Here is a 27,087-nt window from a genome sequence, read left to right as displayed (position 1 = left end):
ATTTTAATGAGTAAGTGTCAATGTCCTATGTGGAGAATTTGAATTGGAACATGGTGAGGTTGTGTAGGGAAGAGCTGGTTGGAGTAACTGAACCAAAATGACAGGTCCCAATGGTTTTGGTCCGTGTGTGTGGCGCACGCGCGCACGCACATAGAATGTTTGGCAAAGCAAAAACGTGGTGTAGTGGTTTGAGTATTGGCATATAACCCCCAATGCTCAAATAACTCCAATGACAGGGTTCTAAGTTTGGCCATGTCACACACTCTCAGCCTCAGAGAACGGCAAGGCAAACCCCCTTGAAAGCTCTAGTGATAGAGTCACCTTAGGGTTGCCATAATGGGAACAACGTGAAGCCACATAACAAAAACGAAGTCCCAGTCCCTTCCCTACAGCATGGAAGAGGTTGCAGCAAAGCATGTAGAGACAGGAAGAAAAAGTGCAGCCCTGGCTATATTAGAGTAAGACAGGCGTGCGTCATTCTGGAAGTGCAACCCTTGTTCTAGAACATACTGAACTAGATGGAACAATCATCTGGCTTAGTTTAAGCCAGCTTCAGTGGTTAAAAATGCCTGGAAGAATTAAAAGCCTTTTTTTTCCTGGCACCCAGAAGAAAGTAATGTTGGTGTCAGATGAGCTTTCGTGAGGAGGGCATCTCTCATCTGTGAATCACGGTGGAAAATGACATTTCTCCTTTGTTCTCCTGCATCCTGCCATCTGCAGAGAGAGCGTAGCAGGGATGGCCTCCGCAGATTCCCTAAGAGTGTTACAGGTTGGTATGAGAAACGGTGCTCCTTCAATTACTGCCACAATGAGACCAAGCGACGATGGAGGGAGGGAGCTCATGTGAACATTTTTATCATGCAAGCTTTGGAGTGGGGCCAGAAGTCTAGCACATAGCATAAAGACAGCTGCTGTTTTGGAGTGGCTTCATCATACCAGCAGCTTCCTGTTTATGAAAGCGATCTGTGCTTTCACACCTGGTTGTAACTAATACTGTTTTCGCCACCTAATCTACAGAGTATATATGATCTTGATACACAATGGTGGCTGATTTTGCTTTTCTCTCACCTGCTGGGAAAGTCACGGTGCCCCAAAGTTGCCCAGGGCCATCAGCCTATCAACTGCCATTGTAGCACAAAGGCATTGTGGCCCAAGCTGGGGGAAAAAAGGGAATGGAGTACATTTTGGCAGCATTCTAGCACACAATAAAGCCATCATACATCTAATCCACTGTGAGCTGAAGCCAGTTCTTTTCCCATTAAATCCAGTTCTGAATTGCTGTGGAGGGTTATTTAGTAAGAACCACTTAGAATTGTGTCTTTATCCTCTTGTTGCACAGTTGGTATCAGAACAGAGCAAATGGGCCCCAGAATATTAAGTAGTCAATGTGGCAGATTTATCATTTGATTAGATGCTTTATGTTTGATCTAGATGTGGTATCCTCTTTTCCTCTGTTTAAAGAGGATTCTGTGTATTTGGGTTGAGCATTGTTGGTTGGATTTATACTTTGCCCTTTTTCCAAAGAATATAATGCAAAATACTAGCTGTCAAAACCTGTGGTGTTGTGTTTTGTGTGCCTTCAAGTTGTGTCTGGCTTATGGTGACACCCCCCCCCCCAGGCCACCATGGACTGGGGTTTAATGGGGTTTTTCCTGAAGATTTGTTCAGAGGAGGTTTGCCATGCCCATCCCTCCCCATGACCCCTGAGGCTGAGAGCTGTACTTTGCCAAGGTCAACCAACTGAGCCGGAATTGAACCCTGCTCTCTGGAGACCTAGTCTGCTGGTGAACGAGTTTGGGCCAGCTCTCAGAATTATGTTTGGTATAATGCAACAACCATATGCATACGAATTGTATATGTATTAAATTGTGTGTGTTTGTTGTGTGTATACAGTATACACACACACCATATATATAAATAGATATATAATATATATAGATAAGTGTGTGGTGTGATACTTATTGAAATGTATTTGTATATGTTAATATAGGTTCAAAAATTACATGCTCCACTGCACTTAGACTCATAGGAGAGCTCTCACTTTTTCCTCCAGGGAACTCCAGAGGTATACATAGTTAACCCATGACACAACTACCATGTGGGACAGGTTAGGCCAACATAGAGGTGGGTAATTGCCAGGGTCATAGGGCCACATTGTAGTCTCCATTCATATTTTGCAGAGGTAAGGGGATCTTCTTGCAGTCCATGTGCATGAACAGGGTACACTTTGCAACATTTCCCTGTGGCTTACGTAAGGGGAAGAGCATTGTGGCCCTCTTTTTCAGGGAAGCTTCCTTACCTTCTCCTTAAGGAACCCAGGCAACCGCACAGTTCTCTGGAATTCAGTTTGAAAACTCCTACACGTTGCCATCAAGTTTTGTGGGTGATTCTGAGATAACATCAGATGTTGAGGAGCTTGTGGATGGCTTTATTTCCTATCTAAATGTGAGGTACATTTATGATTAATCTTGTGGTCGTACTTTTCCTTTTGAGCCATCTATGGGTTGCCATGTGGCCCAGTTAGGTCAGCCTCTGAGCAAGGTTTTCAAATAAAGAAGTCAACATTTTAACTGACCTGAGTATATTTTTCTTGATTTGGAATGGTATAAACCTAGAATTTCATTTCACAGCTTCCCGTGGCATCTGCCGAAGCCAGCATCATATAGTACGTTTTAAAGCGTTGGTCTTGGATCTGGGAGACCAGGGTTTTAAATCCCTGCTCAGCGATGCAAACTCATCTAACCAAGTCACACTCCTCAGCTTAGAAGAAGGCAGTGGGCAAACATCCTTTGAATAAACCTGGTTTGTTTGAAACTTTTGACAGTGCCAGCCTGTTCCAAAGGTTAGCTCCTACATATACAGTAATTGCAGTGCCACCAGCTGATCTGCTAGGATCTTTGGTTCTAAATGCTAACAAGAAAAAAATGGCCCTTGCTTTGTCCACATCACATCCAGCATCCAAGTTCCAGCAACTGACAGCCAACATCAGGCCAAAGAGTAGCATTTACCCGCGGTTCTCCTATTGCTGCTACTAACTCAGCAATAAACTGTGTCTGTCCATAAGCATGTCAGATCCATCAGTTATCCTTCTGATTACTGTTTGATGGACCTACCCTTTGTCAAAAAAATTAAGAACAATATGCTGCCTCTTGTGCATTGCTCAGGATGGAGGAGGTCATCACAGAAAGGACCATTTCCACGTTCCCCTCCACATTTTAATTTTTTCTTTACATTTTTGAAGTCCACTTGAGATCAGAGATGGAACATATAATAACTCCTCCTAATAAAAAGTCCTGATGGTAAGTGACAGAAATGGAATCAAATCAGCTTTTGAGACCAAAAAGGATGTTGTGGGGATATTTAAAAGAGTAAATTATTTCAGACTGAGCATGCTGGTTTCTGCTGAAGAGAAAACTAGAAAGATTTATGGTCAGGATGGATTCCCAGTAGGTGCCTATTTAGAGGAGGAAATTAATAGCAGGTGTACTGACACACCTGGGAGAAAGGCTGTCTATGCGGGCAACATTTTGTGGCCGATTTCATCTCTTTTTTCATGTGGGAATGCAACCTCAAACAACTATACTTCATGGACAAGAATACAAATAATTTTTTGTGGGCATCCTCTAAATGGAAGTGCATGAGGATCCTTGTTGAGGTTGCTGTGGTGCCTTTTAAACCAATCTAACCTCTTGGCGACCTAAAGCAAAACCTGTCACAGGATTTTCTGGGGCTGTGGAGTGTGTGACTTGCCCAAGGTCACCCAGTGAGTTTCCATAGCTGGATATAAATGAAAACCTGGCCTCCAAGAGTTTGTAGTCCAACACTCAAACCATTCAACACACTGGCTCTTGTTTAGGATCTACCAGAAGTCATGTGTAGAGTTTGAAAAAGTTACTCTTTCGGATCCAGTTCTCTCCCAATTTCCAGCCACTGGGGAGATTCTGGAGTTGTAGTCCAAACAAAGTACAGTCCAGCCCTCCTTATCCATGGATTTTTTAATCCATGGATTCAAGCCATCCAGAGCTTGAAAATATTGAGAAAAAAGTGTAAATTCCAAATAGCAAAGCTTGATTTTCCCATTTTATATAAGAGGGGCAATTGTCTATGCCATGGTATGTGAACAAGGACTTGAGCAGCCACAAATTTTTGTTACCACGGGGAGGGGGAGTGTTCAGGAGTCCTAGAAACAAATCCCAGCGCATACCAAGGGCCCACTGTAATGTTTCCAAGCTCTGGCCCGGTGTCCCTTAAACAAACCCACCCCCGCCACTACCTATTGATAATCAGCTGTGTCTCGTTGTGCAATGCTCTTGGTGGTTAATCAGTGGGGAAATTACACAGCTTCCTTTGCTAAAAGTTCCAGAGTATGCCCAATGGACACAGAGCTGCTGGCGGGGACAATCCTGCTCTGGGGAGGGTGACGGATAGGCGAGGGTGGGAGCAGCTCCCAAACAGCTGTGGAGATGATGATGAGGCTTCCTCTTCGCACCAAGGCAAGTGCAACAGTCCTTTGCGCTTGGCTTAGCTTGTCCATATGGCATGCTTGCTTCCCTCCTCGCTATGGGCTGTGCAACCTCCTGGCCCATGTAGATCACCAGCAGCATGTGGGGTGTGAAGAGGTCAGGGCTGTGGGATGAGCAAAGAGGAGTTGAGCAAAGCATAGTCAGGATGGTGGCCAAGAAGCATGAAGAAATTGATTTATTTATCAGTCCGTTTATTTGGAGTATAAATTGCCCAGAAATCCCCTAACAGGGCCATCCCAAAATCTTGCCAAAAGGACATAACATCACCCAATGTCTGTGAAGCTGGGGAGAATGGAGAGGAAGAAAATATGAAGATTGCAACGTGTGCCTTCTTGGTTTCTGGTTTTAGCGAGGCTCTATAAACCATAGAGTTGTAGAAAGTTGCTTTCTACAAGTGCAGACTCTTTGTTCCAAATTTGCCTGTTCGAACGGACCGTGGTTGTTCCGCTGCTTGGCAGGAAGAAAGATTGAACCCTGGGCTCTGGGTTTTCTTTGGAGGGACCAAGCAGTGATAAAGCTATAAGGCTGCACATTTTTGATGTGAAAAAAAAGAGATGAAATCTGTTGAAATGTGTGCAGCATAGATAGCCTTTCTCCCAGTGTCAGTACTCCTGCCATCCATTTCCCACACTGCACCAAGGAAAGCAGTACAGTATACCTTTGGCACAAAAGTATAGCATACAAACTGTCTGATTGTCTGATTGCCACAGAAATGTCTTGGAGAGGGGCATTCGGTCGCCTGATAGCAGTCCCTGTGGTAGAACCATAAGTAATTGATAGGGCACAAGGTCCCCAAACTTGGCCTGTTACAGACTGCCAAAATAAAGCTGCGTCGGGTCCTTTGAGGTATGCATTAAATTATGCATGGGTCCTAAGCACTGAGTGGCAGCTTTGGTGCAGCTTTCCGGATTTCTTAGGGTGCATATGCATCATTTAAATAGCATACCTCCAAAGAGACCCGAAGCAGCTTTATTTTGGCAGTCTGTAACAGGCCTTTGATTCTCCAGATGTTTTTGCACTTCAGTTCTCAGAAGTCCCAGTCAGCTTGGCCAACAATCAGGAATTCTGGAGGCTGTGGTCCAAAACACTGGAGGACCAACGTTTGGGAACCACAGGACAAGGGTTACATTGGTGTGATGGAATGACGAAGAAAGAAAGGTTCCTTACTGGTTGCTCTGTAGCCTGAAAAGAAAAGGTACTTTCCATGACTACGTGTCCCAGAGTCCCTATCCAACTTGGCTTATTAACCACTCCGGGAATTAAAGTTGGGGGGGGGGGAACTTTTCACAACTTGGAGCCACAATATGGGCCGGGTAGATCGGGGGTTTTTTTGCAACTGTAGGATCTTTTCAAGTGGTACAATTCAGCTTTGAAACCCCATCCCTATGTGGTTTGGCATGATGACAAGACCAGTTTTCTCCTGTGCATAGATGGAAATCATTTTCTGTGGTTGCTAGTGGACTTGGCTTTTAATTCCTTTTAGATCTTCCTTTTTTATAAAAATTTTTTTTACTGCTGCTTTAATAATTCCATCTTAAATAGGGGGTTTGAATTGATTACTGCATATTTTAGTATATATAATTTAAATGTTTTTAGCTGCCTTCAGGACACTGTTTCGGAAGGGCCAAATAAATGTTGTCTATGAAGGAGCTGAAATATGATCCTGTTTGTGTTTCTACGGTAATTGCAAAGTAGTGAATTCCACGCAGGTACTTTACCTAGATCCTCGGTAACCTTGTTGATGGTTAGAGCGGAAAGGTGGCATGCCCTGTTTGGCTTATACTTTCTTTTGGTTGCTCTTGAAGGATGGTGGGAACTATTCTCTGTATTTCCTGTAGATGCATGCAAAGGCTAAGGGCAAGGATTCTGTTAAGGCATTCTAAAACCACAAAACCCCATGTTTTGAATATTTGTGTAGGCAGCTAAGGAAGAGCCTTAAAGACACAGGAAAGAAAGGAGGGTCTCTGAACCTAGGGGTGTTTAATCGTCCTTCACTGATTTTTGTTCTCATAGGCAAGAACAAACAGGTTGCCTGTGCTGAGAATTATAAGAGCTCTTTAGATTTTAATTAGTTTCTTCCTTATTTATGAAACTTTAAAAAAAATCCTGTTTTTGTATAAAACCATTTTTTGCACCCGTTTTGCACAAAAACCAAGGTGTTCTTTCACAATGGAATTTTTCCATTTTAAACAATCCCAAAACATTTTTTTAGAAACCCAATCTGGTACATTTGGCACTTTTCTTGATGGGACAATCTCAGGCTGCACCGCAGCGCAAGAAATAATCTGGTTTGATACTGTTTTAACTGTTCGGGGCAGCAGGGCGACAACCAGAATAGCTATTACAGGTTGAGCCTTCCTTATCCAAAATGCTTGGGACAGAAGCGTTTTTGGATTTTGGAGCTGGGGGGTACAGCTTCCAGACCATGCCCAGGGGCCCAGGAACAGGGCAACTATCACAGTGGTGTAATGTGCTAGTGTGGCTTAGTGTGTTGAATGTTGGACTATGTATGACTCTGAGACTAGGTCTTGAGTCCCAACTTGACCATAAAAACCCACTGGGTGACCCTTGGGCAAATCACTCTCTCTCAAGCCTCAGGGGAAGGCATTGGCAAACCTCCTCTGAACAATCTTGCTAAGAAAGCTCCATGATAGGGTCCCCCTTAGAGTCACCATAAATTGGGAAACAGACTTCAACACACACAACAACAAATCCATATTTTCCTCCCCGGATCCCCATTGTTAGACATAGTTTAGTTCTCTGCATTCGGCTATCATTTGTGTTGGTAAAATGTGTAGTTCCTTTTTCAGTTGTGGGACCGTCCTATAACCTGAAAAAGGGTAAGTTGGTTTGTTTAGAAACTATTACGGTATAGGCTACGTGATTTAAAAATTCCACAAAGAACTCTGTATCTCTGGATTCTGCATCCACAGATATATTCATCCCACGACTTGAATTATATATATATATAATATATATATATATATATATATATATATTCCAAAAACAAACCTTGAATCTCCTCCAATGATCTTAAGGCATGGCTCTTCTCACCCTCTTTTTCCGAACTACAACGATCCAGTCTGATATTGACTGGCCCAAAGTCAACAGTAGGTTTCGTGGATCAGTAGAACCTTGAATATGGGTCGCCCCACATACTAATTGTAGTTGTTGTTGTGCTATCCGTTCCCACTACTTTATTAGGATGGCAATTGAACCACATTGGTTTTAAGAGTACCATAGATCAGTGTGATGAACTGGTTAGAAGGGTTGGATTGAGACTGTGAAGACTTCCACACTAACTATTATAGCCGCTTATGATTCCACTCCCAACTCCCAATGGCGCATATTGTGGGAATACTTGGATTGCTGATCCATTTTACAGAAGATATCAGGGACTCAACTGAGAGTAAATGCAGGCAAAGTCCCATCATTGCAGTTCAAAGCTGTTCATGCAAAGGGTGGAAGAAAGGAGAACAAATGAATGGTATTAAGGGGATAATCTTTGTTGGAAATGCATGCCAAAGAGGAGTGAACCAAAGGCTTAAGAAAAGAGGCAAGTTTTGGGGAGGGATCCTTTATTGGATGCGAGTACCTCTTCGAAACCAGTCCTTGGAAGGAATTCCCTAATTTCTATGCCAAAGAGCTGGCACCAAGGGATTTCAGGCAGGTTTATAAATTGATTGTGGCTTCTGCCTTTTTCTCTCTCCATCTCACCTGCCCAATGCCAACAGAATAGATTAGTGACAGGTTTCAATTGGTCACGTGCTGATAGTGTGTGTAGGAAGGGGGGGCATTTTTGTATATATCCATACTGTCAAAAGAGCAAGCTGCCAAATGCTTAAATATAGCGCCAGTACCAGGAAATTTGAACATCCGAGAGGCGCAATGCAATTGAATCACTTAATCTGTGGTCTGCTTCTTTATAATAGAAAGTGCCTACAGCTAACTGAGGGTGATATCACCAGCACCACTGCTAGACACAGCAAACATATAGATTTGCAGCTCACAATGTAAGTTTCTCCTTCTCCTGCCCTTCTATTGTCCTTCCATTCCCTTCCCCCCCCGTTGTTAGTCTTCTCTCCAAGTTATGGATGACAAAGCAGGGAGGAAGGATCTATCGTGTTAAATTGCAAATAGTAACTTTAAACATCTCTTGATCTTAATTTTTTCCGCAATGGAATAAAGATACCTGTATTTTGAGGTTTCATTTCCTCAAGGTGGTGATGCTGAGTGTACTGTGTGTGTGTGGGGCTTCTTTCCTGGGCTTAAAGCTTGCTTGGCTCTATCAAGGTCCACAGTGCTTTCAGAGTATAAAAGTTGAGGTCCTTGCCCCAAGGAAGTTAAAAAATCTAAATTTTAAAACAGCAGAAACATCAGCTGGGAAGGGAGGGGGAAGCTAAATTTAGTTGTTAATCTCAACTGATGTAGACCTGTTGAATCAAAGAATACTCACATAATGTTAATTTATCAAATTCCCCCACCAATTTATAGGGTCCAGTCCTAAGTCGGGGGAAAAAGGTTTGATTTAGGCCAGAGAGATAGTCCTGGTTATTCCATGAATGCACTCAGACCTAATATGCAGTTCGGTCAGACCCAAAGTATGAGAATCAAAGATTGGTGGGCCAAAGACTTCATGAGAAGATGGATTTTTGACCAATTAAGTTGAAGAAAAAGAGCCATGGACATGGGTGTTCCTCACAAGGCAAGTTGTGGTATAGTGGTGGGGGTTATTACTACAGTACTTAACAGTATCGCACCTTGCTCCCCCAATATAGGAACTCAAGGCCAGCTAACAGCAAATTTAAAAACAGCACAATTTTAAAACAGCACGAAAGCAGTGTAAAAGTATAAATGTGAAGTTTAAAAAAGCAAATTAAACACAATTTAAAAAGTTACAAACATCAATTGCACAGTAAATATATTAAGATGTAATTAAAAACTATGGCCTGTTACAGACAGCCAAAAATAAAGCTGCTTCGATCACAGTGGAGGTAATAGTGTTTAAATGATGCAGTGTCCTAAGAGTCCCAGAAGCCACACCAAAGCCACGCTCCCAGTCCTTAGGGCTAGAGCGTGGCTTTGGTCGACTTCTGGACTCTTAGGACGCATGCATCATTGAAACACCATACCTCCACTGTGACTCGAAGCAGCTTTATTTTGGCTGTCTGTAACAGGCCTTAGTCAGCAGCAAGAGAGAGAGAGCTTATTATTCAAGACTATTTATTTTTCTTTAAATATGCATATTAGTTAAAAAACTGGGTTTCCCCAAAATGTTCAATTTGGCTGGGAGAGATTTGAATCCATGAGGATTCTTTTAAAAAGAGGTTAAAAATTCTTGGTCCGCTATAAAGCATTGGAAAGGGGGGAGGAACAGTGAAAGCACTGGAACAAAAGATTTTATTATTGGGCTTAAGAACTGGAGGAGAATGTTCAAACAGAGCGGTGTTTAAGCTATCTAGTGCTTTTCTAAGGCTGTCGATACTGGGTACCCAACCAACCTAAATTCTGCAAGCTTGCCTATCATTTTATGCACTGTGTGCTCAGTGCTTTCTGTTTTCAGGTTCAAAAAACCAGAGCTTGGAAAGTATGTGGTCAAAGTAGCCAACTATACCTGCAATTCATTACTTTCTGGATAATGAATGGTAATGCTCTTACTTTCTAAAAGTAAAACAATAGTATAAGCCATTTATTTATTACTCCTCAAAAGTGTTTGGAGGATTAGGGCTGTTTAAGGTGAGGGCTGTTTTAGTTCTTTTAAAAAAGAGCAATTAAAGGTAGTGGCATTAGAAGCGTGCTACTGAAAGGTAAACTAAATTTTCCTTTCAAGTTAAAGAGTAATGATTAACACAATAAATCACACATTCACCGCAGTATTGCAAACGATAAGGGAATGGAATGACTGACTCTCTTCTTACCTGCTCCAAAAGATTTTTTCCAAGCTCTGTTTTAAACCAAAAAAACCATCTGGAACAGAAAGAGATGGCAGAGAGAATTAATTCCCTCTCCATTTGTTTTGTCACTACAGTAGTCTAAAGAAGCTTTACTTGAAAATTGGAAGACTAAAATATATATTGTACATATCCTACTCTACAATTTACAAGTTCTGAAGATATGGTAACTAATAATCTTGCACATATTGTACTTTTTTCTGAAAGTGGCAATTTTAGCAGTGCCCGCAAATAACATTTGCTCGTCAGATAAAACTTGAGGAAAGTGGTGTTTGAATATTCATTGGCAGTGCAATACTAATTTTTGTTTGTGTCTGCAGGCAAACAGGAACCCACTGGGATAGAAGAAAGACTCTGTGAACACTGCTGATAAGGTAAAAGATACATCATTGCAGCACCCCTGCTCTCTTTTTTTTCACATCCCCCACCTTTTTTGTATGTCAAAACTGATGCTGAAGGGGGTGTTTTGTTTCTATTCAGGTTTGAACTGAATAAATGTAGGCTGTGTATCATTCAGAAGTCTGTGCTGTTTAATTCCACTCCTGACCTAAGCCTGGAAGTGCCAAAACTGGTTACTTCAGCATAGAAAACTAGGAGAGAGGTTGTCATTGATTGCCAAAAATTTAATATACCAGGGTACATCAGACCCAAATGCAAGGATGGTTGATATTCCTTTTTCCTCTCAGAGGGTTTACAAGGCTAACCATCTATTCACATTTCTGTTTCTCGTGGCCTGTTACAGACTGGGCCAAAATAAAGCTGCTTTCGGGTCTCTTTGAAGGTACAGTCCGTCCTCGCCTTAACACGGGGGATCCGTTCCGGAATCCCTCCGCGTAAGGCGAATTCCGCTTATATGCTCGAGCCCCATTGTAAACAATGGGGCTCGGGCGCGGCCGGCGTGTGGTGGCGCGCGCAGACGTGCCGCCCCTTTCCGCCCGTCCGCCCCCGCCGGCTTGAGCGCGATGCCCAAGGCCCGTTAGGGCATGCCCCGCGTATGCACAGACGAACTGTATGCTATTTAGAGGATGCATATTGAGGAGGGAACAAGCCTGTGTTCCTTCTGCTCCAGAGAACAGAACCCGGAACAATGGATGCAAGCAACAGGAAAAGAGATTCCACCGTCAACATTAGGAGGAACTTCCTGACAGTAAGGGCTGTTGGGCACTCCTTCGAGAGGGTGATAGAGTCTCCTTCCTTGGAGGGTCTTTAAACAAGAGGCTGGATGGCCTCTGTCAGGGATGCTTTGATTTGGATTTCCTGCATGGCATGGGTTTGACTGGATGGCCCGTAGTGGTCTCTTCCAATCTCTGATTCTAGGATTCTATGAAATGATGCATGGGTCCTAAGAGTCCGGAGTTCGCGCCAAAGCCACACACTCCATTCCTAAGCATGGAGTGCAGCTTTAAGTGCAAGCTTTCGGATTCTTAGGATGCATGCATCATTTAAACAGCAAACCTCCAAAGAGACCCGAAGCACGCTTTAGTTTGGCAGTCTGTACAGGCCTATAAGGAAGCAGGTAGCAAAACAGCTGATGAATAACTTACAGGTTTTTCTCAAAATTCTTGTCATTGTGTGCTTGGTTCAGCTGCCAAAATGGAGACATTGGCGGGTTACATACCGCACCGCGTTTCGTTTGGTGTCCTGTGGGCGGTCGCCCCGCGCTGCCGGTTGTGGTCCGGGGGGAGCCGGAGCCCTCCACACGGCCAAGCTCCCGTCGGACCCATAAAAAGCTCCAAAATGGAGTCACAAAACGCGACTAGCGAAGGCGCAGGGGGCGCACGCACTATGTCAAAAGACCAACGCCCGCGACGCTTACGGACGCTCAGCATCCGAACGTCAAGATGGGCAGCGCCTGTATGAACAGGGGCGCTGCCATCTTGTATACGTGTTGAATACGTACTAGGGTTAGGTGGTGTTGAGCGGGAGGGTGGAAGCACCGCCCCTCAACCCTAGTACGTATTCTATACGTACTAAATGGTGGCGTCTGTAACCCGCCATTAGGATGCTAGACAGAGAAAATTGAAGCCAATTGACAATTAACATGGGGGAAACCACATCCAGTGGGCCAGACAAATTCCAACTTTGTGCTCCTCTTCACTGGCTTATGAATGTCAACTAATGGATTGGTTGAAAGTAGAATAAAAGAACAGTCAATACAAGAGAGGTGATTGTGTGGGTGATTGGTCCTCTAGCTAGCTGATCCATAATACGAAACTGGCTCAGAGTTCATTTGAAGGGCTCCTTGTGTGGTGTATGTGTGTATTAGTACTAAATGGCGGTCTGTAACCCGCCATAAGGATGCTAGACAGGAGAAAATTGAAGCCAATTGACAATTAACATGGGGGAAACCACATCCAGGTGCCAGACAAATTCCAACTTTGTGCTCCTCTTCACTGGCTTATGAATGTCAACTAATGGATTGGTTGAAAGTAGAATAAAAGAGACAGTCAAATCAAGAGAGGTGATGCTGTGGGTGATTGGTCCTCTAGCTAGCTGATACCATACGAAACTGGCTCAGAGTTCATTTGAAGGGCTCCTTGTGTGTGTGTGTGTGTATTATCAATGAGAAGAACATAGCTTTCTTCCCCCATTACACATCCATACAGATGCATCAAGTAGAGCTTGTTCCACGCTGTGAATAGATTTCTCCCTGCTAACCTGAAGTAAATGGGAAAGTGTCACAATGGGCCGCTGAGAAACATTTTCAAGGTTATGTTGTGTTGTAGCTATATTTCCAAGCTTCTACAGTTAGAAAGACTAGATTTGTTTTTTAAAAAACTTCTACGCCTCATTTTCACTCATGCATTGTAAGCGGTAGACAAACAGAATTAGAGATATGGGAGTAATGAACATTTATAAGGCACATACATAAACCTATGCAAGAGAGGGATTTTCCTACTTTATGGGAGTTGTCATGGGATCAGCACATCTAGGGCTCTTTGGTTGTTGGAAGAAGCACTTTCTACTTTTCTTCTCTCCCGCTAATGCTTTTCTAACTACAGTAGTTTTCCCCATGTGAAATGCTTACCTACTGGTCATGGCAACTGCAGAAGTTGGGTACTTCTGCATGATGTCTTTCTTTCTTGTTTTTGGTAATGACTACAATCTGTCTCTGCTGAGAAACTGAAATTGTTTCCACACTGATGGAAAAGAAATAAGATTTATGTCTTATAGACATTGTTTTTAATGCCATAACACATGCCCTATAGAGTTTAGGAGAAAAGTTTGGCTTTGAACAGCAAAAGTGAAACTGGGCTACAAAGTTTTTAAAGTTGGCTTTTACCACAAGTGTTTTGCTTCAAGGGAGGGCAGGAAGCTCTGTTTTCAAGCTGCAGTACTTTTAAACCTGCACTGCCCCATCACTTCCGTTTGGTTTGGCTTTTGCCACCTGTGTTGGTGGCTAGTCCTCTGCGAAACAGAGCGTGCTCCAGCTGATGGTGTGCCTACGGAGATCAGCCATGGTCCCTTAGGGAACCCAGAAGACCTTTCAGTTTGAGATGTGCCACTTTGGCTGGAATGGGATAATGGATGTGGCTAAGAAACCCAAGCTTCCTCGCATCTTTGCTTTTCTGGCTCTGTGGCTACATGGGAAGCGCCGTGCGGAACCCTGCAGCCTGACTCTGCTTTCTCCAAACAGTATCAGCGACATGGTCAGTACTAAAAAAGGGCCCATCTGCTTTGGCTGTGCTTGCTTGCAATGTAGCTTGTAGCAGAGAAGTAACTTCATGGGTTAGTAATAGGTTTCTCTTCCCATCTCTTGGACAGTTCTTGTTCTCACCGGTACTGAAGATATTAGGAAAATGCCCTGGGTTCTTCTCATTTGTTGATCCAGTGGAGAGGAGGGAAAGGACCAGAATTTAAAGAACTTTTCTAAGTTGACGTCCAAAGATGTAGTCTTGGAGGCACATGCTGCAGCCACTTTACTGGAGCTCAACAAGTCTGGATGGGAACTAGCTAGCAAACCCAGCAGATACCACTTTGAATTCTGTAGACTAAAGGAGGGGCAGAAACAGAAAGAATAAATAACCTACTTTCTTAGCCTCACATGCTAGAGTTTGCATGGACAAGCTCCTTCTTGTTTGTGCAAACCAATGTGAAAATTCAGTGCTTCAAATACCTTAAGTCAGGGCACCTGAAAAATATTCACTAATCCTTTCCAATGTTACAAATAGACACCTCTGGCCAGGATGCTGTGATAGCAGTAAAATGTCACTTGATTTCCTGGAATCTAGAATTGTTTTCGTTTGCATCTGTTACCTCCAGGTGTTCATAAGTAGTTTCAACCTCTTTAAACAAGGGAGCTTTGGGAGGCCAGAGAGAGAGAGAGTACGAAGAGCAGACTTTAGGTTTGTAGTGGGTAATTTGCTGCTGCTGCTGTTGCTTTTACTTGAACTGCAAGCTCACCAGCTTGAACCAGGTACAAAAGACAAACACCTAGTGCTGAAGAATTCTGAGCTAAGGGACTTGTTTTGAGAAGCAGAACCAAGGAGCCAGCAGCATATAATGGTTTGAGCACTGGACTATGATTCTGGAGACCAGGATTCGATTCCCCGCATGGCCATGGAAACCCACTAGTTGATCTTAGGCAAGTCACACACTCTCAGCCCCAGAAATCCCTGTGATAGTGTCACCTTAGGGTCGCAACAAATTGCACAACAGCAACAACAATCAAAACTGGATGAAGTGTATCATCCTTCCATACAAAGGTCCACACTTATCACCAGTCTGCAACTATTTAATATAATGAAGGCAGGCTAAGAGGCCTTTTGTTCCTTCTGCTGTTAATAGTTGAGAGTCAAACATCCTTTCCCGTCTGTTTCAAATCATTCAGAGATCCACCAGTAGATTGCCCACCTCTGACTTGGTGCCCTGGATCTGCTCTTAGGTTATTTCCAAGAGGCAGCATGTGACTGTCTGACTTAAGGGTAAATGATAAAGAACCTGTACACACAGGTCTATGTTCAGTTTGCAGCATCTCCAAAGGGAGTGGGAAAGTTACCTGCCTGAAACCCTGCAAAACTGCTGCCAGTCAATGTAGGCACTACAGAGTTGTGTGGACCAGTGGGCTGCCTTACATGGTAGGTTCCTTTGATGTAGGCTTCGCGACTTCCAGGTTTTGCAGATTTTTATTTAAAAGTATGAATCTCAAACAGAGTAGAAAAGAGAAACCTTTTGCCCTTCAGAGGTTCTGGATAATATTTCTGACAACCCCATCCAAGTAAAAAAAGCTGGAGCTTTTAGAAGCTGAAGCACAAAATATTCAGAGGATCAAACTTTCCCCACTCCTCTTTTAAGAAGTGTGTTCTTTTTTCCTCTGATACCTGCCACAACTGGCTAATATGAAATGATGCATTTAATAGGCTATCATGGGTACAATTTCTCTATTTCCTCAGTTCACTTCAAAGGCAATATTTTATCAAATTCACTGTTGGCTCTGACATTCACTTGCTGATCACTGAGTACAGATGAATCAAGTGATGTACATGTGTGTCTGAAATGATATGGATTGTCCCAGAACTACAGAACTGAGCTGGGAAACACATCCACTGTGCTAGGTAGCTTGGGGAGAGGACCACAGTCACTCTGACGGGAGCAGCTTTTGCTAAGCTTGGTGGCATCTTCTGGCTTTGTGGCTTCAACCTCACCCAACATGACCAGTGATCAGGGACAGTGGAAGCTGTAATCCCAAACATTTAGAGGGTTCATCTGCTTCAGGAAGCTTGGACTAAATATTACTTAATGAGCTCATAGAGTCATAGAATCATAGTTGGATTGGGCCACAAAGGCCTGAAAGATGCATGTCCAACTTCTGTTTAAAGACTTCCAAAGAAAGAGAGTCCACCGTCTTCTGAGACAATTTATTTCACTGTCAAACAGCTTCTACAGTTAAGAAGTTCTTCCTAGTGTTTAGGCAAAATCTCTTTCCTGGTAATTTGAATCTATTGGTTCATGATCTAGTCTCTGGAGGAGCAGCAAACAAGCTCTGTCTTCTACGTGACAGATTTAAAGATAGCTATCATGTCAATCTTCTTTTCTCCAAAATAAACATACCCAGCTCTCTCAGTCATTCCTCCTAAGGCTTGGTTTCCTAGACCTTTGATCATCTTAGTTGTCCTTCCCTGGACGTGTTCCAGATAGGCCAGTACATAAGCCCTTGGTTCCAGGATCCCCTGTGGATACCAAAATCTGTGGATGCTCCAAATCCCATTAAATACAATAGCATAATAAAATGGTGCCCCTTATATAAACTAGCAAAATCAAGCTTTGCTTTTTGGAAGTTACATTTTAAAAAATATTTTCAAGCCATGGATAAAAAAAATCTGTGGATATGGAGGGCTGACTGTAGTTTGATTTTTCTGTATAAGACAGCTCAGATGGTGGTTGAAGGGAGATGAGACAAATTCATGGAGGATGTCTGTGAATGCCTATCTGCTGCTTCCAGGATCAAATGCCAGCTGATGAGTAGCAACAAGGGGAAAAGGATAGAGCCTTCCTGTCCTGTTTGTGGGGTTCCCAGAGGCATCTGGCTGATCAGTGTGGGAGGTGAGATGATAGAGTAGGTGGGACTTTGCGCTGATCCAATGAAGCTGCTCTTATGTTCATTCTGCTATTTTCCCTTTTCCTTTTTATAAGGCTGTCTCTCTGAGTGAATGTGACTTCTGGGACTACTTACTCAATTTTCTTGATGCAGAATGTGTGTCTTTCTCTCTGGCTGAATGAAGCATGTTTCAGCCCATGCCAGATGCAGGGATTTGGCATTTGCTCAGTCTTTCCCCAAAGTGAGGAGGAGAGGTTGTGGGGAGGAGTGTTGAGACTGCCAAAAGGCATGGGGACTCCTGCTTCTACAGAATGGCTCACAAAGCTAAACAGATGGCATGGGGGGCCCAGAGGGGTGGGATGGGGTGTCTAGCTTCTTGATGTGCCAGCCGCACCAACTGTGTTAGGCAACAAATCAGGGTGTTTGTCATGGCATAGGGGGGTAATTGTGGTGGCACAAACATTCACACTCCTTGCCACCTGCCAAAGAAAGTCGTGGCAGGCAATGGCAAAATGTACCACAGCTTTTGATATTGTGGGAAGAGGAGGGGGGGAAGAGAGAGAAAGATTGAAGAGAGTAGGAGGCACATATGGTATTGGATGAAAACAGCAAATGTTTGCAAGCCACAAAGCTGGTGACTTGAAAGCTTTCCTGCTGTCAGGAGCACGACACTGGGGTGAAATTAAGGATATTGTGGCCTCTTTAGACTAACACATTTGCTGGAGTCCAGCCTTCTATGGGCAGAGTCTTCCCATCTGTAAAGGATGAAATTGGCATATATACACACACCCCAGAAAATGAGGCCAGAGAATCCAACAATGAAAGGACAGTCATATTGTTATGCAGAGTACAAATGCAAATAGGGTCCTTTTGGCATGCAAGAAGGGGCTTCGACTGAGTCTCAGCCAAAAGGCTGTGGCAGTAGACTGTATACGGTGAACTCTGGTTCTGTAGCAGAATAAGGGACTCATGAGCTCCCTTGGAAATGCCTGCCCCTTCCATGATGACTGCAGCATAAAGTGAATACTTGCAGCAGTATTACATCTGAATGCCAGGTTGCTTGGGCATGATGAGTGCTGCTACTGGGTGGTTACCACTTCTCAGGACCAAGGATGGGTGAGAATTTCATCTCACTCTTTTGTTGATAAGAATTCGCCAAAATTTGCAAATGTCATTATATCTGGATGGAAAGGCTTTCAGTTCTTGATTGATAATTTGCCCAGGTTGGAATCCCTGAATATTCAACCATAATAGTGCTGAATTACACCTGCCTGCCTGCCTTCCCTCTTTCCCCTTATCTTTTAACACCTGTGTGGCAAGCAGGTGCCATGTGGTTTTCTTCATGCTGGGAATAGTTATACCATTTGAATTGGGCAGGTGCAAAAGCGGGATAATTTTGTTTCAGCTCATTTTTGAAGAATTTCCAAAATTTCTTTTGAAAATCAGAATTTCACAAGGCTATCAAAGATTGAGATCAGTCAAAATGGACTTTATTGCTACCTGCATTGACATATATTGGGTGGGCAAAGTCTCTATATATTTTTATTGTTGTAACCCGCCTGGATTCCTTGTGATTGGGTGGGCTTTAAATAAATAAATAAATAAATTATTGTTATTGTTATGGATCCATGGGATTCCACAAAACCTGTTCAGCAGATCCCTATGCCTCTCATCCTCCAAAATTATTTTCTAGCCCCAAATGATCAACCACAAGCCCATAAGCCTCCCAGTGAGCTCAGTTGGCCATTTCGAGAGAGCTCTTCAGCCTATTTTGAGCCTGTGGGAGGTATTTTCGAGAACAGAAGTGGCAAGCTGGGTGCAGCACTTCAGTGCAGGAAACTGAAGAAATGCTAAATAAAACTTCTTGCAAAAACTACTCCTCTCGACTGTATTGCCATTAAAGGAGAGTGTATGCTCCTGCAGCCACCGGCACCAACACTATTATCTTCTCCATATTGTAAATGTAACATACTTCTTGTCTCTTGAATGTAATCAAGTTTTCCTAAAAACCTAAAGCACAGCATGTGCAAATACCACTTCAGTGCAGGACATTTGCTAGATGTATACAGGCAGGTTTGATTTTTGAACTCAATGTCTCAATGCCTTCTTAAGTTGCTGAGAGGTTGAACTTGTTTCAAAACCAATGAGGCATATTTGTGTGTGTTGTTGTTGTTGTTGTTGTTGTTGAAATCACAGGTGATCCTTCTGCTTTGAGCCTGTATGTTGTGCTAACACTGTGATCACTTTTCTCCCAGAAGGAAGGCTCTGTCCAAGAATACACCATCACATACCTTGTGAAAGAAGGGTCTGAGAAGGCTCATCCATCACAGTTTGAGCTGCTTAAAGTCCTCGGACAGGGTTCTTTTGGCAAAGTGAGTTCACCTTTTCATAGATTTATACCTTTTAAGTCTTTAATTTGTGGCCTCACACCTTTTTCCTTTTATGTATAACCACTGAAGGCCACCATCTTCATTCTGAAGAGACAAATATAAAATAAGAGTACTTCTGGGTGTATACAGTGGAACTTGCCCTCTACACAATTCATGCTTAGAGCTAAGAAGCAGTGTTTCCTACAAGGGCAGGTGGCACAGTTTCTTGATAGGGAAGCAAAAGTGGATGCATTGCTATAAAAAGGTACTTTAAAAATCCCTTCCCATTTCCCCAGGCATTCTTAGGACTGGACAGAAGCAGAAGTTGTCTTTTTAAGCTTAAAGTACTCAACATCCCTTCACAGTATTTGAAAAGCAAAATTCCAAAACTACTTTCCTCTCTCCTCATTTAAAACTCTGAAAACTCTTGTACCATTGATAAACCTTATGCCCGGATTCTGCATGTGACTGTGGGCTAGCCCTGTTCCTTCAGATAGTGAAGTGGCAGGCATCAGATCTGAGAGACAGGACATGGTGTGCTTGGACCATGGGAAATGTTAGTCCTTTTTGGACTACAACTCTACTAGCCATGCTGGCCAGGGGATTCTGGGAATTGTACTCTTTAAAAAGTAACTTTCTCCAGCTCAGAGTGGGTATCTCCAAATAACTTGTCCCCCTCCCCCACAACCTTACAGCAATCAATCCAGAGAACGCAGGCCCAATCCCTGATTCTGCTGCAAATTATCCTGACAATATACAGCCAGTTCAGCACCAAAACCACATTATACCATCCTTAAAATGGATTTTAAAAACTCACCTTTTGCTCCAGTTCTTCTCAGAAAATCCATGTGCCACCCACTGTCATGGGTATGCGTCTCTCCCTCTCAAATCAGAACAAGGTGTCCCGCTACGTGATTGATGCCAGGCATCTCATTTCCAGCCTCAGATGGAGTGACTTGTGCCAGCAGAAGTGGGCAGCATATTGGAACACGCATGTGAACAACTGCCAGACAACACTTGGAGTGCCCAAGTAATGTGGATTTCAGGGCAGCTTTGGAGCCAGAATACTCTAGGCTGCTCCTAGAGTATTCTGGCTTGTGCAGATGCGCCCAGAGTGTGCCTCATGCTTTGCTTTCCCCATCCTAAACTAGCTTGCCACCTTCCAGTGTGGTGGAAAATGCTGTGCTGACGAAAAGTTCATCTGTCTGTCTGTTTAGTTTCTCAGTGTGGGTTGGGGCTTCTGCAGCTCATGAAATTCCAGGTAGAAACCTCGAGACAAGTTGGAACGTATTATAGTATTGGTGAAATACACAAAATGAATCGGGAGGGTAGAGAAAAGGTCTGTGTGTGTTTTTATTTAAGATAGCAGCTATAATTAAAAGAAGCAATTGGCCTGAAGTCACCAAGACATGGTTAAAGATGTCTTCTTCTCTACAAACCTTCTTGTTTGCTTCTTTAATTTATATTCTTCTAAGTCTCTTTTCTGGTGTGGCGTCTGTACAGGTCTTCCTTGTCCGAAAAATCACTCCGCCAGACAATGGGCACCTCTATGCCATGAAAGTCCTGAAGAAAGCAACTCTGAAAGGTAAGGAAGCACCACACGCTAGGGACATAAAGGCAGTTGTGGCATGGGGGATAGATTTTTAGTGGCACACCATCCTTGGCATAATTCTCTTCCTTCCCAGACATCTTCCTGAATGATAAATTAATGGAGCACTTGAGCAGGGGAGTATTGATTAGTTTTAAATAAAATATTGGCCTGTGTAGTTTGTGGGTGGATAACATCTGGCCCTCCAGATGTTAAACTGAAATATGCATCAATTCAAGGCAGTATAATTAGGCCAATAACATTAGTAGGGCCATAGGTTGCCCACTTTGCTGTAGCTAGTGCCAGCCTCTTATACTACTGTAACTACTACAGTATTATGGCTTCCCTTCCTAAGTTCTGTTGTATTTTTTGTTGACAGTACGTGACCGCGTGAGGACAAAAATGGAAAGGGACATCCTAGTGGAAGTAAACCACCCATTCATTGTGAAACTCCATTATGGTGAGTGTTCCAGTTCATTTTCCTTCATCTTGTGCCGAATGGTCAAGATGGCACCCAGGCAATCTCTTTTAACTTGAATTGCATAAGAAAAATAATACTTTATTGCTGTCTAAAAGAATTGTCTTAAATACTGCAAGCAAAAACATAGTCCACCTTTACATAGCACAATGAACAAGCCAGCATGCTGGTACAATATCCTTGCTCTAACTTGCCTCCTGTTGGAAGGCAGGACCAGCTTAACAAATCAGTGTCCACTCATGGTTTGTTTATTGTAACATTTGAACTAGGAACTCTAGTTTGTCTCCACTCCCCACCCAGCCTGGCCTAGCCATATTTTTTTCTTGAATTATTTTGGCTTGTCTGAGGAGAAGACAATCTTTGGCTTCCACATCAAACCCGTGGTTGGGAAATGGACGCATCATGGCGATTTTAATGGTCCCAGCCTGCCCCCCCCCCCCGGTTCTGAAAGTAACATTTTTGCCCCAAACACCATCTAGAGGCCAAATGTTGGGACTGTTTTAAGCTGAGAAGAGGCATTTCTTGTTGTAATAAAGGCCTCTTCTGACCGTAAAATGCCCCTGTGAAGAGAAACAAGCAAGCTTAGCAAAAATGCACCCCATGCATTCTACAGTGGCTTTAGAGGCATTTTTTTTGTTGGGGTGCTGCCCTCCAGTGTTCCCTTGGGAGCGAATCTGACCACTGCACTAAACAAATGTCAGATGTTTACCAGCTCACATGGATGCTACCTTCATGTGTTGCAAGAATGTGCCCAAGAAGCTTTCAGTGCAAAACTAAAAGTTTTCAAGCACAAGTTAACATCTTATGCTTGATACTGAAGGAAGAGCTCCATGTTCCAATAACTGCTGCTAAAGTGCCAACTTTGTATCAAAATCTTTCCCTTCTTCTTCGTGATGTGCAGTTAAGCTTGCCCATATCCTGGCAATATGATGTTGTACCTTGTCACATCACACCAACCAACAAAATAGAGCAGGAGGCAAGGAACCTACCCTTGATACCAGCTTTGTGGGGCAAGTTCTATTGTACACCACAGAGAACTTGACAAAAGGATGCCACTTCTCATAGTAGCTGCACATTTATTGTGAGGTCCAGCTCCATCCTAACAGAAGTACAATGAGTCAGTATAATGTAGCATTTAGGTTACGATTTAGCATACTCAGGTTCAATTCCCCATTTGGTCAAGTTCCTTAGGTGGCTTTTGGACAGTAACCAACTCTCAGTCTGGCCTCACTCACTAGATGCTCTTGAGAATAAAATGGAGGGAAAGCCATATGTGCAATTTTGAGCTACTTGGAAAAAAGGGAGAGTTGCAAATGTTACAAGTTCCATTAATCCATGGTGAAGAAGCTTTGAACATGTAATGGGGAAGGGCTGGCATTAGGCTGGTTATCAGGTAAACATGGTTAACAAATTTAAGAGCCAGCCTCAGTACATCCCCTTCTTAGAGCAATTTCCTTTCCTCCTGTATAAATCAATATGTTGATGGCTAAGAAGTCCCATAATTCAAGATTTGAACTCTACGTCAAACCCCTGTTTTGAAATCTTGTTAAATCACATTCATGGAGGACCCTGGCCCTCCAGGAAGAAGGGGACCTTCCTTTTTGGCCACATTGTTTGGAAATTGTGTGAGTTGTTAATCTGACTCATTTGGAGGACCCTCCGTTGAAGTTGTCATAGTGTATGCCTTAGCTTCCAGTGAACACTTGAATGTCATTTAGGTTATCTTCTGTCACTGGCAGATCAGAGAAGAACACAGATTTCTGTTCTGTTCATTGCATTTCAGCTTTCCAGACAGAGGGGAAATTGTATCTCATCCTTGACTTCCTCAGAGGGGGAGACCTCTTCATGCGCCTTTCCAAAGAGGTGAGCATGTCTGGTTTGCATGCTATTGGTTTGCATAAGGATGGGTGCTGCAGGAAGAAATTACACTGGGATGGGGGGCTGCGTGCATTGTGTGATGTTGTCAGGATACAAACAGCCAGCCCAGCTCTCCTCCTGAGATGGCAGCAAAGGAGGGAGATGCATGTTACTCTGAGGTCCTTGAAAGAAAGGTTTTAAAATGCAATCATTTTATGTCTTAGTTGTGAGCGGAACTGTGGAGTCATCAGACCTTTAATTTTGACTCCTACTTCACTATTTTTCTCCTGTCTGACTCCAGCTCCTTCATAAATGGCAAGAGTATATTAATTAGTGGTGGCAAATTTACTGTTGTTAGAATGGGAGCACATTTCTGATAGGCAAACTTTCCTAATTTCCTAAATATATTATGAGTTTTTATTTTGATATCAGAGTCTGTGTCAGTAAGTTTCTGCTAACTCTGACTCCACCCAGACTTTCTGCCAGCTCCATAAGTCTGACTCCACAGCCATAGTTGTGAGAATTGTCTAGCAACATAACTTCACCTCTCCTTTTACTTCTCTAGTCTCTCCTCTGTATAAATGTTTATTGTAACTTCTGTGGGAACAGAGATCTGTTATTTTGGGACTATTTGGAACTGGATTAAAACCCAGTTGTAGCAGGGGCCCAGAATCTTAACACAGTTAATTTATGTGCATTGTGAATACACACATGTCTGCAACACTTCTACAATTACACCACACAGTCACACAAATTGACAAAAATTTACAAAATTTGACATATCTAAACTTGCCTTATAATGATGAAAAACTCATGTTATAGCCCTTGAGTTATGAAAGATAAAATTGAAAGATTTAGGGGCTGAAGAAGATTTGCCCCTTATGATCAAAGTAAGTTAGGAGGGGGATTGCAAGACTTTATGTAACTCTTTAGGCGGAATGACAGATTTGCAAATATTGTTCTCTGCATTCCAGATGTGTTTAAGACATTATTTGTCCTATATTTGCTATTTCTTATAATTAATTTCTTCTAATCCAACCTCTTCAAAACTCCAGTTTCCAAGCTTTGGTCCTTATTTAGTGCAAACTTCTGGGCTTCAATGAAAAATGCTTTTACAATGAAACAAGAAACCTACAGTGATCAGAGTTTTATCTGTAACCATGGCTGGGTCCATATACCAATAAGCCAACTGCCTTTCTCTGTGAAACAAAACAAGAGAGTTGCAAAACCGTGGCCTACTCTTAATTGTTCTTTTGGATCTCCTGTTGCACCATGTCTACTCTTAAGCAAAATGACTACTTGCTGCCTTGGAGAATATGGGGGTGGCAGAAAGGCAGGAAGCGCAAAGAGGCTCTGATGGGGTAACAGGAAACTGCTGTGAGAGCAAGGAAGCATGTGAGGTTGGTCGAAGAGCTACCTGGTTATCTTCTAAAGAGGAAGATTCCAAATCTATTCTACCCTTTCTTAGCCCTCACCCCAGCTGCTTTGCAACTCCTAAGTCTCCTCCCAAAACTGATATATTTATGAGAACGTCTTTGCAGAAGAAAGGCAAGTAACCTAGGTCTATTTAATAAAGTAGATGGGGAAGAATCTCTGACAGTGCTGTGTGTGTTCGAACAATTCATTCTGAGAATGGCTGCCAGAGCATAGGACCAAATTCTGCGGTAGGAAGAATAGATTATACAAATGTCTCATCTATTTCTCCAGATTCTGCTTTGAAACCCCATCCTAAAAAATGAGGAATGATTTCATAGGTTCTGTACTTGAAAACCCAACAGGTCTCTTCAGAGACTTACTCAGCCATTTCCTCTGAAGTCCAGAAACCTCCTTTCTGAATAAAAACCTACACAGCTAAATCTCAAGTCACAGAAATGAATCTGGATGATCAAAGTTCCTTCCCTACTAAGTAATGTTAAGAAATGCATGGAAAACACACAGTCTTGCCATTGCTTTCTGCATTGTATGACCTCTGTTTGTTCTCTGTCCCTCTCAGGTAATGTTCACTGAGGAAGATGTGAAGTTCTACCTTGCAGAGTTGGCATTGGGCCTCGGACACTTGCACCGTCTGGGAATTGTGTACAGAGATCTTAAACCAGAGAAGTATGCAAAGCTCAAAGGTTTCAGGGTTATTTGTGGGCTTCTTTCAGGGTGTATTCCTGAATGGTTGAGATGTGTATTGGCAATTGGCCCATGGGGTGAATCAAGGCTGGAGGTGGCCATTAACTGTTCCAAGTGGAACATACTACTTCTGGGGGCACATTGAGGGTGGAGGGCAGTGGCATAATATTCTACACTGCCTTTCCTTGACCTTGCTCCATATTGTAGCCTACCATAGTGTTCTGTCTTCTATACAGCCGAAAAGTGGCTGAAATCCATTCCTGGGTGAAAGGATCAAGCTGACTTTTTGTCTAACTCAGCACAGAAGTTGGGAGAGTTACATTTTTGGACTTCAGTGCCCAGAATTGTAGACTATAATGCCACTGGCTATGCTAGTTGAGGAACCGTGGGCATTGTAGCTCCCCAAAGTAACTTGTCCAGGCTCTCAACTTGTGCAGATAGAAGCTCACCTCTGCAAATATCTACAAGAAATAGCCAGCCTGCACTTTGGGAGTAACAGTACTACCTTATATGGGAGATTGGGGTAGCCAATACAAACCTGTTGTGGTCCACCTGTCCTTGTAAAGATCACTGAACACAGATCACAGTCTTTGGTAAATTCTCTCACATGGTGCCCCACTGGTTAGGACATGCTTCTTTCTGTCCCAAAGCAATATATATATACTATATATACACACACACACACACACACTCAATGGACAGGTGACCTGCCTTGATATAAGGAAGACTATTTTATTCGTGTGTGTGTGTGTGTCTTCCTTATATCAAGGCAGGTCACCTGTCCATTGAGTTCATTAATGTCTGCTCTGACTTGTTTTTTCAAGTCTCAGGCAGAAGTCTTTCCTATCACTGTTACTGAATCTTTTAAACTAGTATTGCTAGGGACTGAAACTAGGATTGCCAGGTGTACCTTATTATAAGGCATGTCTTTATTTGAGGACTGGAATTATTTGTGTCCCTTATATAGGCTGAACAAGTTGCCAAAACTCCCATATTTTGGGCTTGCGGGATTGAGGAGAGGAACAGATGTTCTGTAAATATAACCAAATCTTATATTTAGATTACTGGTACAGTACTTTAAATTTAATCATAGTTGTCAAGCATTTTTTTTCTTTGTAGGTTATGATTAAAACAGACTCAGGAATGTTGATGCATGCAAAAAAGAGAGATTTTCATAAAGTACATCATAATGTAACTTACATTTGGAGAATGTGGGCAATATGTTAATTTTACCAAGACGTTCATCACTACATTAATAGAAATCAGTGCTTTTATTTAATACCTAGGTAGAAAGTAACACTGTTAATAGCTACTTCGTGTCAATCTCGGCATCATGAATTTTAAGTGTCTCTTATTGCTGTTTTGAAAATTTGACAACCATAATTGAAACTGAGGACTGGAACCTGGCTCCCTGCAAACCATGTGCTTTTCTGCAGAGTTATACAGTTGGCCCTTCTTATACACAGATTGAAAATGTTCAAAAAAGTATAAATTTCAAAGATCAAACCTTGATTTTTCCAATTTTTATAAGGGACACCATTTTGCTATGTCATTATATTGAATGGGACGTGAGCATCCACAGATTTTGTTATCCATGGGGGATCTTGGAACCAAACCCCAGCGGATAACAAGGGTCCACTGTACCACCACCGTTAAGACTTGGAG

At 42.8% G+C, this 27,087-nt stretch overlaps 1 protein-coding gene across 3 annotated transcripts in view; it reads left to right on the top strand.

Moving 5' to 3' along the window:
* The first annotated feature begins 10,794 nt into the window (after nt 1-10,794).
* RPS6KA1 (ribosomal protein S6 kinase A1) overlaps nt 10,795-27,087 on the top strand; it is a 35,516-nt gene continuing 19,223 nt past the window's right edge. The window contains exons 1-6 of one of the 3 annotated variants that reach the window (XM_042440926.1): nt 10,795-10,848; nt 19,271-19,384; nt 20,885-20,966; nt 21,349-21,429; nt 23,231-23,310; nt 25,298-25,404. In XM_042440926.1, the coding sequence (XP_042296860.1) occupies nt 20,936-20,966; nt 21,349-21,429; nt 23,231-23,310; nt 25,298-25,404 (299 nt within the window). In that variant the 5' untranslated portion in view covers nt 10,795-10,848; nt 19,271-19,384; nt 20,885-20,935. Of the gene's footprint in view, nt 10,849-13,894; nt 14,125-19,267; nt 19,385-20,884; nt 20,967-21,348; nt 21,430-23,230; nt 23,311-25,297; nt 25,405-27,087 lie in introns of those variants that run through there. The other 2 variants (XM_042440925.1, XM_042440924.1) reach the window with 2 other exon arrangements.

Source organism: Sceloporus undulatus, chromosome 9 (genome assembly GCF_019175285.1).
Source record: "Sceloporus undulatus isolate JIND9_A2432 ecotype Alabama chromosome 9, SceUnd_v1.1, whole genome shotgun sequence".
Classification (NCBI taxonomy): domain Eukaryota; kingdom Metazoa; phylum Chordata; class Lepidosauria; order Squamata; family Phrynosomatidae; genus Sceloporus; species Sceloporus undulatus.
The sequence above is the reverse complement of the archived record's forward strand: the minus strand, read 5'-3'. Positions and strand labels throughout refer to the sequence as shown.